The 15,015-nt window shown below is 39.7% G+C and overlaps 1 protein-coding gene across 1 annotated transcript in view; it reads left to right on the forward strand.

The window, feature by feature from the left end:
* The window catches only part of DPYD (dihydropyrimidine dehydrogenase), a 387,751-nt gene that overhangs the window by 896 nt on the left and 371,840 nt on the right, over window positions 1-15,015 (forward strand). Inside the window, exons 2-3 of the mRNA XM_009290477.2 lie at window positions 6,103-6,187; window positions 6,735-6,803. Coding sequence (XP_009288752.1) covers window positions 6,103-6,187; window positions 6,735-6,803 — 154 coding nt within the window. The remainder of the gene's footprint in view (window positions 1-6,102; window positions 6,188-6,734; window positions 6,804-15,015) is intronic.

The raw sequence follows: 15,015 nt of genomic DNA on the forward strand, positions 1-15,015 counted from the left end.
AGGGGGCGGCGCCCGGCGCCTCCCCTTCTCCTCGCCGCCTCCTGTCACTCCCCGCCGGCGAAGTCGAGGGCTGGGTCTGGGCGAGCCCCGTCTCCCGCGGTGAGGTCTCGCTCCCGGCTCTGGCAGGGTTCCTGCGGGGCAGGGCTGCTCGGGGGCCGGGGCCTGGGGAGGCCCTGGGCGGCCTCACGGGCCTCAAGCTGCCAAGCCGGGCCCTCTCACAGCACCTCACGGCCTTGGCCTCAGTGGCCCGCAGCTGCCTGTGGGCCGTCGGAAGTGCGCGGGCCCTCAGTCCTTCACTGCCCCGCTTTGGGCCAAGCTGAGCTGACGTACCGCACCGTGTCTTCTGGGAGTAAAACAGTTGCATGGAATGCTGAGCAGGATGGCAGGAGTAGCACCCTTGCTGCAAGTGGCTTCCCAGTACCCGTGGCACTTGTGCGTGACATTCCTTGCCGCAGGTCGGACTGGGAGCTTGGAAGTAGGGTTGGGACATGGCCTGGTGCAAGGCGGAGGTGAGGTGGAGTGGGACCAAGGCTAGTGCAGTTTAACATGTGGTGAACTCCTGCTGATGTTAGCCAGGTTGCATGGTTGGGACTCAAGGTCACTTTCCCCCACCCTTCACAGGACCTTGCACGTGGCTTCAGCTCTTTTGGAGAGTCTAGTAAAAACAAAGTGACAATAAACCAACTTGTAGTTTGACAGTCTTGTTCCAGCCTGACACAACTTTTTGCTGTGGTATGCCTTTAAAATATTTAAAATATATAAGTTAAAAAAAGTGTGTAAGTTTAAAATACTAGGTTTAGAGTGGGCTATTGCAGCTATTGAGGGCCCAGCCATAACACATAAACATGCACAGCAGCAGCTTAAATACACCTCTAGGTCAGTTGTGACTGAATTTTATCATCAGTTCTCATACTGAGTTTTTGTGTCCAGTCCATTTCCTAACCGAGCTGCTGCTCAAACCGTGACTAATGTCCAGAAATGCTCTTACAGATACTCTGATAAAACTGAAACATGGAATGGATGGGAAAAACAAACTATCGTAGAAGTCTTCCTGGCAGTTAGGGAGGCACTGTGGTATGAAATCAGTACTGTCTGTCTTTTACCAGCTCAATGTTTTCCGAGCAGCCAATCTGGGATTTTTCTTCAAGTGTTGAAGTTCATTTTTCTATTACAAAAGTTTGATTTTAGCAGTACAGGTTTTTGAGTACTTTCCTCAAATTTTTAATGCATAATGTTTCTGGGATTACATTGTTTTGCATTTCTAGATATGTATGACAGATTCAAAGAACAATATATTATTGTAGGATCATGTGTTGGTAATAGTATGCAGCACTACATGATTTAGAAGACTGACTGATGGATTTTGAGAAAGACTAGTGTTTGCTTTACTTTCAGGTTGAAAATAGAAACTTCGGTCAGTATCTTCCTGTGTTTTTGTTTTCAGCACTCATTTAAATTAGCAAGGAAATCAAGGCAGTCTACTTCAAACCAAATGTATTGTCCTTTCCCCATCTGTTTGAATAAATTTAGTCACTGCATGATTTGTCTCCCAGATGAATATATCAATAATTACTGATAGTCTAATTGCAGCTCTCTTTTTTTGTTGTTTTTTTTTTTCCCTGCATGGGACTTTTTTTGGGGAAAAAAAAGTAGTGTATTTTCAATAAAAACGTATTTTATGTTTTTCTTTGAAGTAGGGAAAGTGTATGTTAGCTAAGCCTATATCATTGTAGATAAATATTCTCAGAAATTTGGTTGTTGAGTGGGAGAAGTCTTCAACATGAGCACTGGCAGCACAACTTGAATGTTTTGGTCACTTTCTTGGCTACAGTATAAAAACTGAATGAATGATTTCATTAAACTTATCTCAATGGTTAGCATTTCACACAACATAGTTCATATAATTAAAATATTAAATATGACCTTTGGAGTCTTGGTACTACTTTATCATTTATTTAGATAGTTAAGGCCAGATAAAAAGACTGATGTCACTGGTTAAAGAGGAGCCAAGCATCTGTGCTAGAAGTAGCAAAAATCACAGCCAATTCGCTAAGTTATATAATAAAAGAAAAATTCCAGGAAGCTGTCCCTGAGGAAGCTCATCCCCCTTGGTTGGCTGAGCCAGCAGCTTCAGCTCCTGGGCGTCCTGTCCCTGAAATCTTTTGGCCTAACTAAAGAAGATGAAGAAATTACATAGATAATCTTGTTCTAAAAGTCTGCTTTCCAAATTGTGGAAGACTAGGAGTGTTGTGATTAAAATATAGGGTCTTCTCCAAAAAAAGTTAGTGTTTAAACAAAAAAACCAAACCAACCAAAAAGCCCAAAACCAAACCAAACAAAAACCCAAACAACTGCCAACCCCACAAAACCCAAACACTGCCTTTTTTTTTTTTTGAGAGAGAGAGAGAGATGGAGTCTGGTCAAATCCATCAGAATGTGCTGAGAATATTCCTTGGGTGCAGAAACTCTAAGCAAAAGGAAAGCAAGCCCATTCCAAAATAGCTACAGGTGAAAGTACCTACCTTGGATGTACGGTGCAAGGACTTGTCTTGGCTTTTTATTTATTGCATCTCTAGGTCTTTATAAGAAATTTTGAAATCTACAGTATGAGGACAGCATTCCCTTTCTAACTTGTAATGTGAAACTGTATGTTAAATGTACGTTCAAACTCCAGATAGTGTTTACAGGCTTCATACATACTTCTCCCAATGATACTCTGGGAAAGAAAGTCTTCCTTTTTTTGCCTTCCCCCCTTTTTTTTTTTTAGCTGATTCCTTACTATCATTGCGTGTAAACCATACATAATTGTATCTATTGGAAACTTCAGGGTTCTTTAAAGAATTAAGGTTGTCAGATCGAGTACTCAGAAATTAATGACTGGCAAAACTGTGAAGTGCTGAGTAGAATCTTAACTCAGTTTCTTGAGTTCATGCGTGATGACACAACCTTGAATGACATTACTTAATATTGTTCTCTACATGCTGTGTTTTCCTGACTGCATTCCAGCCTTTCTCTGCAGTGCCTGTAGTCATCTCATTCGGTGATGTTTGGGTGGTGGATGCTTCCTAGCTCTTTGCCATCCAGTCTACAGCTAGTGAGAGTAGGACTCCCAGCCTTCCTTGGTAAGGGCTTCTTCTCAGCAGAGCAGAGACGCTTTGCCACACTGTTGTCACAAACCTAAAACATTGACAGTAAATTAACACACACACCCCCCAACATACCTTAGTATGAAACAGCATTATCGTTCTTACAGTAGGTAGACAGCATGTTGGCATTTCACAGATCTAACCTTCCCTCTGAATCATCTGTTGCGTATGTTTAAAGGGGAGTTGGGTGTTGATGAATGGGTAATTCCTTGCTGGGCCGGCAGCTGGGTGCCTAGCATGCTGTCACAGCTGTTTCCAGATGTCAGCACTGATGTCTGATTTGTGAGAATAAAAGGAAAGGTGCGAAGGGCTAGAGCCACGTTCTGAAATAGCAATCTGGGAATGGTTTGAGAATTACCAGGGTAAATTTGTGGTGCTTTCACATATAATATCATGAACATTGTCACTGTAACTGTGTCAAGCTTTCCCTTCGTTTAGCTTTAGAAAGTATAGATGGCTCTTAAATCACATCTTTTTGTTTGACAAGTTATTACAAAATTCATCCATGTAGCTTTATTTGGTGTTACTTTAGGAAGCTAACATTTGCTATGCTTCTTGTGCACTGTAGTCTTTATTTCTGTGGTGGTGTAATCCATAGGTATGAATAAATTGCTGTTGCCTATAGTGGACAAAAGCTTTGCAAACTACATTAACTTCAGGGTGAAGAGGAGTGTTTCTTAAGGGCCGGACCGTGCCCATTGGGTGCTGACCTTAGTGAGGACACAGGGGGCTCCAGGAGTTCCTCAGTGCATGTGGGTGTTGATTTTGAGTTTCTTCAGCAGCAAGATGTACACTGCTCTCTGAAGGCCGCTAATGAAGGCGGAATGAGGTTATAGCCTGTTTGAGCAGCTCACCAAGGATGCAGTCAGCACACCTGAACTCAAGGGCTGCAGCTGGTTCCAGGGTCGGGTAGGTGGGGGAACAGGACTTCTTGTGCCGTGCTCCCTGCTGTATGCGAGGGCCACCTGGGAAGTGCCCCTAAGCCTCAAGGGAGCTTTATCGTACAACCTGCAGTTTCCATACCGCTTAAAGTAGCAGGTTTGATAGCAGTGACGGTTCTTCTTTCCCGGGGATATGTACTTAGCGGGTGCTACAAAGCACGGGCTATGACAGCAAGGTAAGGAAGTTTTGCTTGTCAGGTTTATTCTTCTCCCAACACAAATGGACTAGAACAGTGAAAGACTGCAGGTAGCAAAGGCGGTGCCTTGAAGGTATGTCTGAGAGCTAAGCTCGGTGTCCTGTAAAGGAGGAAGCAGGGCAAGGATTGAAAAATAAAGAATAGTGTAAAACCACAGGAAACCTCCAGCAAGATAGCAGGGAATCCTACTAGTCAGCATGGCTCGCAAAACTGTCAAGCAAAGGTTATGTGAATAAATAGCTGAAGCTAGCTTTCTTTGATCTAGGCTAAACTTTTATTTTAAAAAGCCCCAATTATTACAGTGTCTCTCTCTGTTGTAGATACCTGTTAGTTGTTTGAAGTTCCATAACGAAGCTTTAATATGTAGGATTTTTTAAAGTTATTGCTTTATAGCTTGCCGTGATGATCAGATGGCTGTTCCGGATTGACGGCTGTGTCTTTCTAGGGTCATTTGACAAGCGATCAGTGAGGAAACAAAGCTTCCTGTTTAGCTATTTTTGTTTAATGAATTTCTCAAGCTCTTTCATTGTTTTAGTGGTTTTATGGTAGTAAACTCTTAGCTGAGTGGAACAGCAATTATAGCATGATTACCAAGACCTCGTGGAAGTTTATAGACCACAATTATCATGTCTATCTTGGAGAATTGAACAGTATGATTTACTCATCAGGTTAAAACCTGGTCTGGCAAGTAGGAAGGAAAGTCTTCTGTATGAAACATTTTATCTTTTCATGTTGCATATGCAAATCCTGTTGATGCTCGAAGAGTTATTTACGGTCTTGCCTCCACTGCCGATAGTCTGCTAAATTGTAGCACTGCAATTCAGTCAAGTTATCCAAAATAATGATACTGGGGGGAAAAAAAACCCACCTGACTTCTGTGCTTTTCATTTTCCTGCAACCTTTGAGTTTTAATGTTACTCATGAATTCAACTTCCAATTTTTTCCACATTTTTAAAATTTTACTTGTTTTGGAAGAAGGTCTTTAAAATAAGACCTGCTACTCCCACCTTTTCTCATGGCTGGGACTTATGAGAAACTCAGGCCGTTATGAGACTTGCGACGGTTGTCACTGCAGTTAACAACGCTGAAAACAAGAAGGAACTGAAATTAATTTTCCTTTTTGTTACGTAAGTGGATTTCATGATTTTATGTTGCAGACTGGACTTGAATTTTATTCTTTCCTCTGCTTAGTGTTACATCTTTTAAGAAAGTAAAAGTACATGTTGATATAGGAAGCTGAGATCCATAAGGCAGGATTTTGCCCATCAGATGTGATGAGTGCAGTGGTGCAGGTCAGTCTTTTGAGAGGCATTTGAAGGGATGTGGTTTTAGCAGCAGGGCAGAACTTGCACGGTTTTCAGTGTAGCCGAGAGAGGTGTGGCTGTATCTGATGGACTGGGATTTGCTCGGACCCAAGGTTGCACAGCTCTCTCAATCCTACAAGCCAGTCTACATGCATGGTGCAGTTTGTGCTGCCCAAAGGCACATGCTGCTGCTTTTCAAATGGACGCTTTTTAAAAATCTACTGTCCATCCTATTCTATGCCATTTTGCCAGTGTTGGTAAAATGACCTGGGGAGCACAAACATAGTTGGCACTGAGTTGGGAACACACTTCTGCTTAAAATGTTTGAGAAAAGCTGGAATTCTGGGTGGCTGCAGACAAGCTGGATTGAATGTGTCCTGTTTGTTCTGGCTACGCTAACCCTTTGACAGCACAGAGTTCAAATCAAAAACTGCTTTCTCTCCCTCCCTGGTTGCCTGGCAACCTCCCTCCTCTTATTAGCATATGATTTCTATTCCTTTTTTTATTTCATCAGTACAGTGTTACACACTCTGCTCCCTGCCCTGTGCTGTCGCCTTCGAGAAGAGCAGGATTTGTGCCTTTATATGAGACTTCGGCAAGTATGTGATTTGGCAAAGAAATCAAACATTTGGGATTAGGAAACCTCTGGCCATAAATGTCTTATCAGAAGCTCAGAGGGTGGCATTTGTGTGGGCATGTTATTCAAAGTCTTTTCATTTTTATTTGCTGTCATTTGTATACTAAGGGCAGAATTCTTCTTGCAGATCAGCACAGCATAAATCTCTGGCGTCTTTACATGTGCAGAGCATCAGTTTGTGAAATGTGCCAACAGAGATCAGCTACACAGATCTTGGTGGGCATTTTGTTGTCTTGGTCTGTGTGCAGTTCAAATGTAATGCCATAATTCAAAATGTAAATATAAAAAAAATCAGATATATCCAGGTCAAATTGGGACTGGGGAAGAAAGCAGCTAAAGAAGTAAGTGGAGGAAATGAACTAAATTCTCTGGTTTTCTTCTTCTAATAATGCTTATTAGAAATAAGAACATTTTGCCTTCAGATTCGCCAGGTGTAGTCTTTTATGAAATAACAGGTGATTCAGACTGGTCTTAAGTTTAACTTTAAATTCCTTTTTTGCTGCTCATAGACTCTTACAACTATAAGAAATACCCGAATCTTCTTTGTTGTTGCAGATGGCAAAGAACATAGGATTCAAGTGGGCAAGCTTCTTTAAATATCATTAGAAAAAAACAACAGCAACAACAAAAATTAGAAGACACAGTGAGGATGAAATGCCAAAGCAAGTACATTTGGGGACTGTTTAGATCAAGATATGTATAGGAGTTTTTTCTTAATATTATCCAATTCATAAGCTATTACCCAGTTAAGTTGTAGTAGAATTACCATTCTCAGCCCAGATTTACACCAAAGGGATCCAGTTTTCTCTGCAAGCAGGAAGAATGCAAGAATCTCTTTGTGAAGCAATTCTGATATGTACTCTGTCCCTGAGACAGCTCAGAAATCACTGCGTAACCTTCCCTAACTGCCTTATAACAGAAGAAACAGAAGAGGGGTTTATTCTCCTTGGAAATGCATCATCTGGATGACTAGCATGTCTATATCAAAGCCATAAGTGTATTTGGCTTAGGGTAAATGGAGGGTCCACGTTAAGCAGTGGTAGGCCTTAGTCAAAGCCATGAGATGTTTTAGTTCCTCAGGTGTCAGTGTATTAGCAAGCTTTGTGAGTGTGGGAGGTGACTTACTCCATCCGATAGCTGTAGAATGTCAACCTTAGATGGCCAGTTCTTGTGTCACGCTGCTCAGGCTGGGGATGAGGAGCAATACCTCCATACCTTTGATGTGTAGTCTCAGAACAAACGGAGTAACCCACTTTTTCAACATCCTTGTTTTCTTATGCTGTGGACTGAGTTGGGCAGTTTCACTTCTGCCCTCTGTCAAAATACTTAGACCGTGTTATGAAACATCTGGTCTCTTACCATGGTCAGAGATGCCTCACTAAGCCAATGTGGAATTTTGAGTGTTTTTAGGTCTTGCAGAGACTTCACCATTTGAAATTAGGGTAAGCCCACCTATAAAAGTATTTTGTTTTTAAAAATGCTTCCAGTATTTATACATATAGTTTCAGAAAGCTTTGTTAGTATGATAAATATTAATATATGTGATGCCGGTGTTTTATTTGTAAATTTAAAGTGATAAACACAATGAAGTTCTTGAAATGCCAAGCCTTTCATCTCTGCTCAAGCCAAGGTTCAATTTTATTTTCAGTATGACATTTGCTGCCTGAAGTGTTACAAGTGACTTGACCTTAAAATTACGTTTATTTTAGTTCATTGAAATGGTTGGCCTTTCCAGTTCAACTTGACACCAATAGTGCAAATGGGAGAAGGCAGACATGCTTGCCTGTGACTTCATTTGAAAGCTAATTAAAAAAATATCTAGGTGTTGAATCTAAATATTTCCATTTAGATGGGATGGTAGTCATCAGTTAAAGGCAATCATGGTGCATTCCGACATTTTAATTTCAGGTTCAAAAACAATTATATATGTAATTAGAGAGAGAAGTGTCCAGGCAGCCAAACTGTCTGATTTACACGTCTTGCTGGTGTATGCAGTTTTTTTAATAGATGTACCTGTGCACACCACTTTGAGAATGTAGAAATGAGGTGGAAAAATTGAAAGCTGCTTTGAAAGTTTGATGTTAGTTAACCTCTTCTTCCTAATGATGCACTTCTTTCAAGTATTAGTGATATAAGCAATGTCATTAGGTTTATATTTATTACGGAGATTGGACTCTGTGCCATTTTCAGGTAGGTTGTTGTGGTGCCTAGTTTATTTATTAATATATTGCTGCACACTTTCCGTGGTTCTTTGTTGTTATTTTGTTAGCTGTGCTCTGAGAGGCCTTATTTAAATTGAAACATCTTCTGTTGGAATGAGCTGTCCTGGCCAGGGTTTTCTCCGTCAACAAAACATTTGACCGATTTTGTTAGCTGTGTTCTGAGAGGCCTTATTTAAATTGAAACATTTTCTGTTGGAATGAGCTGTCCTGGCCGGGGTTTTCTCCGTCAACAAAACATTTGACCAACTTGGAGAGAATGAAGCAGGCTGCTGCGCAGGAGATGTGTCGCTGAAACGTGGGCTACTGTTTCCTAAGGGGGATGTTTGGTTGTGCTGTGTGCTTTGCACAGGGCTGTCTACCTAGCCTTGAGAGAGGTCCTCATACTGCCCAATCGCATCTCTGTTAGTTTATTAAGGAATGATAATATTGTGCTCTGAAGGGAGCCCTTTGCAGTCTTGAGATGAAAGGACAGAAGGCAGGACGTGTCCTTCTGGGTGAGGAGAAATGGGCTGATAAATATGTGGAGGGATCTAGAGGGTAGGAGCAATAAAATAGGTGCTGCAAGCAAGCTATCGCTGAATTTAACAATCACAGCATTTTCCTTTACAGCCATACATCTATACTAGCATCTAGCTCATTATAAAATGCTTGTTTTTGCCTTGATTGTGAAGGGCATTCTATGAAACCCAATTGTGTTCTGCTCTTAACAATAAGCTGACTACCCTCCCATCCAGGCATGTCTAGCATCCATGCAAAACTCCAGAATGCGTGTGTGAAAGTAGGTAGAAGTGTTAGAATAGGTTATTAAAAATGTAGACCCATAATGTGAGTAAAGAAGATTGGAAGTATAAAAAGAGGTTTTACACCTGGAAGTTATTATAGTTATTTAGATTGAGCGAGAATAATAACCAATTGTTTTCTAAGATGTATGACACATTTATGAAAAACCTTGAAGGATAAATGGATCTTTTTAGTATGCTACTTCCACAAAGGACTCTATGAATAAAATAATAGTGAGAGAACTCTCAGTGGATGCTGAATACTGCTAATTGATGAAATTATTACTTATTACACTGCAACTGAACTCTGCTTAGAAACACTATTTTCAGTATGATTTTTTGAAAATGACAGCTGAAATGTAAGAGGCTTTGTATTGAAAATGAATAGTGATAATTTCTTGATATCTTTGAAATGAAGGATATTTCAATGACAGTTAAAGCTGAGAAAAGTGATTTTTTTTTTTTAAGTGCTCAGATCATGGATTATGGCTATGGAAATAAAATGAACTTTTCTGAAATCAATAAAGTAGACTTAATGTGGATTTATGAGGCATTTTAAAAATAATTTTAAGTATTCTTATTTATAATAAAGCAGTCAATTATTTGTGTCAGCAGTTTTCATATAATGTAAGGTTAAAAATGAGGTTTGTGAGATAGAGTGTAGCCATCACATTTAGGAAAACTCTAATTGTAAATTAAATCAGTGTTGAAGAAGTACTCCATCACTTACTGCTTAGGGCAAAAATGGGAATGAGTACCAGATTTGGCTTTGATTTAGTACTGATGAAGTTAAAGCCTTCTGTCCTTCTTGGTGTGTCATTTTAGGTCTATGTACTAGCTCTTAAGGAATGTTATCAGTAATTGGTGTGAGGATCTGTGCGCAAAGTATCATGTGTAGTGTAATATTTTGGAATATAACTACAGGTGAATACAAGATCTGATTTCAGCCTTAACAAATTTGTTCATCAGTGTTAGAGGTATACCTCCCTCCCTGTTAATCTCGTCAGTCTTCAGAATCTGAGGGACAGAGTAAGCTTGTGCAAATTCACTCACGCACTTGCGTGTGGGTGCGTGTGCGTGCTAATGACAGGAACACGGGATGGGAGATTAGAGGTGGTTCCCAGATTTATTCTGCTTCCATTTTAAAGCTGTGTTTGGTATTGCCCTTTTTTCAGTTCCAATTGAAAACGCAAAATTTTGAAGATTTTAGTAAGCTTATACATAGCTCTTCAAAACAGATGGAAGTGAGAGAGTGACAAAAGAGTTGGGAGGAAAAAAAAATATCAAACAAGATAACCACAACAGAAGCTGTTCTGGAACGCTGGTGATAAAATGCAGAAATGAAATGAATACAGAACAGAAAAAATGAAAATATTATCTATTCTCAAAAAACCTACAGTCTGAGTAAAATGTCAGCAGTCAGCAGTAACCAATACTATTGACTGCTGAAGGGCCAGTTCCTCTTTGTTAGGATATGATAAGAAATAGTTTTCAGAAGACTGTAGAATATTTGTTCTTAAGTAAAGCAGAGTAGCTTGCATGCTGCCAAACCTTGGCACCAGGTGAGGAGATAAGATGAATTGATTTCGGAACCCCAAGAAGTATTTAGCACAAAAGCAAAGTTAGCTCATTTTTAACTCCCACCATAATGTTCTCTATGCACTTAATCAATGAGCCCTTAATGAAAAATATATTTAAGCAGTCTTGAGAGTTGGGTCAAAACTCTTTTAGTGCTGGAGCAGTGTTCTTGTCATATTTGCTCTCTGATTTGCTTTTGTAATCTTAGCCGAACAGCTAATCAGCTCAACTTCATCCAGGTTTGCCTTCCGTCCTGGTCAGTGGAAGGCAGGAACATGGGGGTGGAGGTCTTCTCTTTCCAGAGTGACTCCAGTAACCGTTAGACTATTATGCAAAAGAGCAAACAATAGCTAAAAGAAGAGCTGACCTAAAGTCAAGCTGGAGGAGGTAAAGACCAAATCCACATTGCGTTGTTGGTTCTTCTGGCATGTTTCTGAAGCTGTCAGGTGGAGAAGAGCAGGAAGATGGCTAAAGCACTTATATAACAGTTACCTGGGTACTTTTCCTTTGCATCGTTTCTAGTGTACTAAATAATGTTACTTCTGTTACAGTTGTTCCTGTTACTCTGCAGTATTTCCTCCTGCTCATACCAAATCACAAACAAAGGGATGCTGATCTGAGACAAATGTTTGTTAATATTTCCATCCTAATTGAATGACAGCTTTGTGGTCTTCTATCTCGTAGTGTAGGAAAGAGAGCTTTGTCCTGTCAGAAAGAAAGGAATTTTATTTTTGCAGAAGTCCAATACCCAAATCTTCCTGCAGCTGAAATCCAAGGCTTTAGAATCATTACAGTATGGAGTATAGGAGAACTACTTAACTATATTTTTAGAAACCCTTACAAATGATAAAAATAATAATTCTTCCCTGTTCAGAGGTATCGTAGCAGAAATGCGATTTGTCTTAATAAGTAAAAGACTTGGAAAATAATACTACTACATACAACACCCTTTATAAAGTATTTTAAAAATAAGTTTTCTGTATAAGCATGTGACAAAGTATGATAGATCGGAATCCAAATGTTTGCTGGCATGTTTTTAGATTGGGCAGCCTGATCTGATTATCCTATTTTTTTTAAGAGTATCACCTCTGCCCCCGGCCCAGACATTCAGCAGTATTTAATGTCAATAAGATTTAAAAATCAAAATTGTTGAATAAGTGAAGAACTCCAAGGAATTGCTGTGTATTCCCCATTATCGATATATGTTCCATTGTCGTCTGTAACGCATGTGATGCCCTGTGTATTTCTGGAATGTCACACTTCTTTGCTTAAAGGTGTCAACATAGGATCACTGTGAGCTTCTGCAAAAGAAGACAATGACATGTTAAAAGGAAAAATGGGCAACAGTTTCCTCTTGCCTTAGCATTGGACTGTTAAATTTTATTGCTTGAAAATTGGCTGTGTTATTTTTTCAATTATCAGACATTTGATAATATTTTAATATGTAACTTCACGCATCAAACCCTTACTCTTTATAGTATATGATTAACAAATCCTTCACACTTCCATTTTCCTTCTATGTGCTGATTTTTTTTTTCCCTTTTTGATTAGGATGCTCTGATGTATACACAAAGTTACTAGAAAATCGGTATTTCCATTGCCAGTTTTGTATTTTACCACTGTATTAAACAGTTGCTACTGAAATTTTTGTAGAAGCTTGCACATTAGTTGCACATAGATAAGTTTACTTGTTGCTTCTTAATGTTGCAACAAATTTAGAAAGTCAGTACTGATAGATAGTTGGCATGTTCTTGGAACAAATACGAATGTTTGTATGTGTTTCAGGCACTGAATGTACTAGATCTTTTGGATGTATATTGTCACTCTCATCCTCACATTTCAGGTTCATTTATTGGACTTTGAAAATCACCTTTTAACAAAGTTTTCAGAACATTGCTTTGCTCAGCTAAAATTAGTTCCGCTGATTTTGCCAATGATTAAACTTAAAGCAGTAATAACTTTTAATGCTAATTTCTCTCCTATAATCAAAAGTCAGTAGAGCATTCACTTTTCATTAACTGACGTCTCTAATACAAGTTTGGGTTTTGGTTAAGCAAACACCCGCAATCGAGTGTTCAATTGAGAGGTTCAGTTATAGGGATACAACGGCCTATTTTTTGTTTTGGCACTAAGCTTATTTCCAAAGGCAACCGAGCTTGCTTTCTCTTTCAATCTGTTTGTCTTCTTGCAGAAAAATAGAAGTGAGATGTAAATGTATGTGTATGATAATGATCCTTTTTGCTGTGAGGTGTTCATTAAACAACTCTCCATATGAGTGAGCAGTTACAAATGTTACTTAGTATTCCTCATGTAACAGAGCAATTTGATGTGCAAGAGATCCAGGCTTAGATAAATATCATAGTGAGGAAACAAAAAACTTCTGTTATACCTGTCGTGCAAACCTAAATATTTTCTGAAGCTTTAAGTTTTGATTTGTAAAGAAGGAAGATGAAAAAAGGTAACTTTGAGTGTAGTGGGTTTCACAGACTGTGGAGACCATGCATGTGCTTACTTTTAAAGTAACAGCAGTCATGAAGCTAAGAATCAAGGCTGTGACGTGAATTGCTCTGGTTTTTTGCACTTAGCCAATTGGTTGGATGATTAAAGACTGTCCAGGTAGAGAGAAAATGTGTTAAAATGTTAAATGTAGGTGTAGAAGGATAGCTGCATCAAATTTTAAACCCTTCTATTTTTAAAGGCTGTAAATTAAATAATATTTTAGTCAACAAAATGAATACATAATAGTGAATTCAATTTGGAGTAAATCCACGAGACCTGTGCTCAGCTACACCTTCTCTGAGTTTGCTATGTTAACCCTAATAGCTTTTGACATAGTGTATTGTTTATAGTGTGAAAATGAGATCTTATCACCGAGTGGGGTGTTCCCGGAGAAGCCTCCGCTCTGAGAACTTCATCTTATGGTACGGTGGAGTTTGAGCCTGCTTTAAGCTGTGTGGCTTTTAATGTATACGTGCTTGGGTTAAATATGTGAATAATTCACTGAATGCTAGGATACTACTTGGATACTTAAAGTTAAGCACGGAGGGTGAGTATTCACTTTAGTTTTCCCTGTGAAGGTCAAGGCACTTCTGCAGAGATTAGTTGTGTCAAGGAGGTAGCATGCAGAGTTTCCAGCGGCGTAATTTACCACCCAGAGCTCTTCCAATAGAGAATAGTGGTTGGCATCTATGGGAAGCAAGTAACACTTTTTGTTTTCTACTTTAATAAACCTTCTAGAATTTACAGTAATGCCTAGCATCAACACATTGCTGAGGTAGAGAAATCGAGCTCTTAATCTGAAATTTAAAATAACAAAATTAGGTAAACCATGTTTAGAGTTGTGTAATTTTGCTACTTTGTTAATCTGTAATGCGTTAACTTTGCTTATGTAACAGAAAGTGCGAGGTGTAGCACACTTTTGTTAATATAGACATATTTGTAACTAAGACTTTCCTGACTTTTGTGGGAGTGATTCAGAAAACTGCTGATTTTGTTAAGAGACAGTATTTACATACTGCAGGGAAATCTGAGGACCATGAAAATCTGTAGTGGTAAATCTGTTTTGGAAACCCCACTTTCTAAGTATCTAGTAATGGATCTGGGACTACACGTCTAGGATACTGGTATGCTATGATATTACTACAGGATAAAGAATAGTCTTACTCTCACTAAATATTAGAGGCTGTGTAAGGAGTGCAGGAAGCCAAAAAGGTGTTTGTTCTGATATAGAAGCAGTCTGTCTTACGGGGAAATCTAAAGCTACGTGGAAATGCCAAAATGAAGATGATGTACTAAAGTGCTATGCTAAAGGCAGTGACCTGTCAGTGCACAGCTAGAATATGCTTACCATAAGATCATCCGTTGGCCTCGGAGTTCTTGCTCTTTTCTGAGACTGTCATAGTTTAACCCCAGCCAGCAACTAAGCACCACCCAGCCGCTCGCTCACTCCCCCCCTGCTGGGATGGGGGAGAGAATCAGAAGAGTAAAAGTCAGAAAGCTCATAGGTTGAGATAAAGACAGTTTAATAGGTAAAGCAAAAGCTGCGCACACAAGCAAAGCAAAACAAGGCATTCCTTCACTCCTTCCCATGGGCAGGCAGGTGTTCAGCCATCTCCAGGAAAGCAGGGCTCCATCACGCCTAACGGTGACTTGGGAAGACAAACGCCATCACTCCCAACGTCCCCCCCTTCCTTCTTCTTCCCCCAGCTTTA

Source organism: Aptenodytes forsteri, unplaced genomic scaffold (genome assembly GCF_000699145.1).
Source record: "Aptenodytes forsteri isolate BGI_AS27 unplaced genomic scaffold, ASM69914v1 Scaffold237, whole genome shotgun sequence".
Taxonomy (NCBI): domain Eukaryota; kingdom Metazoa; phylum Chordata; class Aves; order Sphenisciformes; family Spheniscidae; genus Aptenodytes; species Aptenodytes forsteri.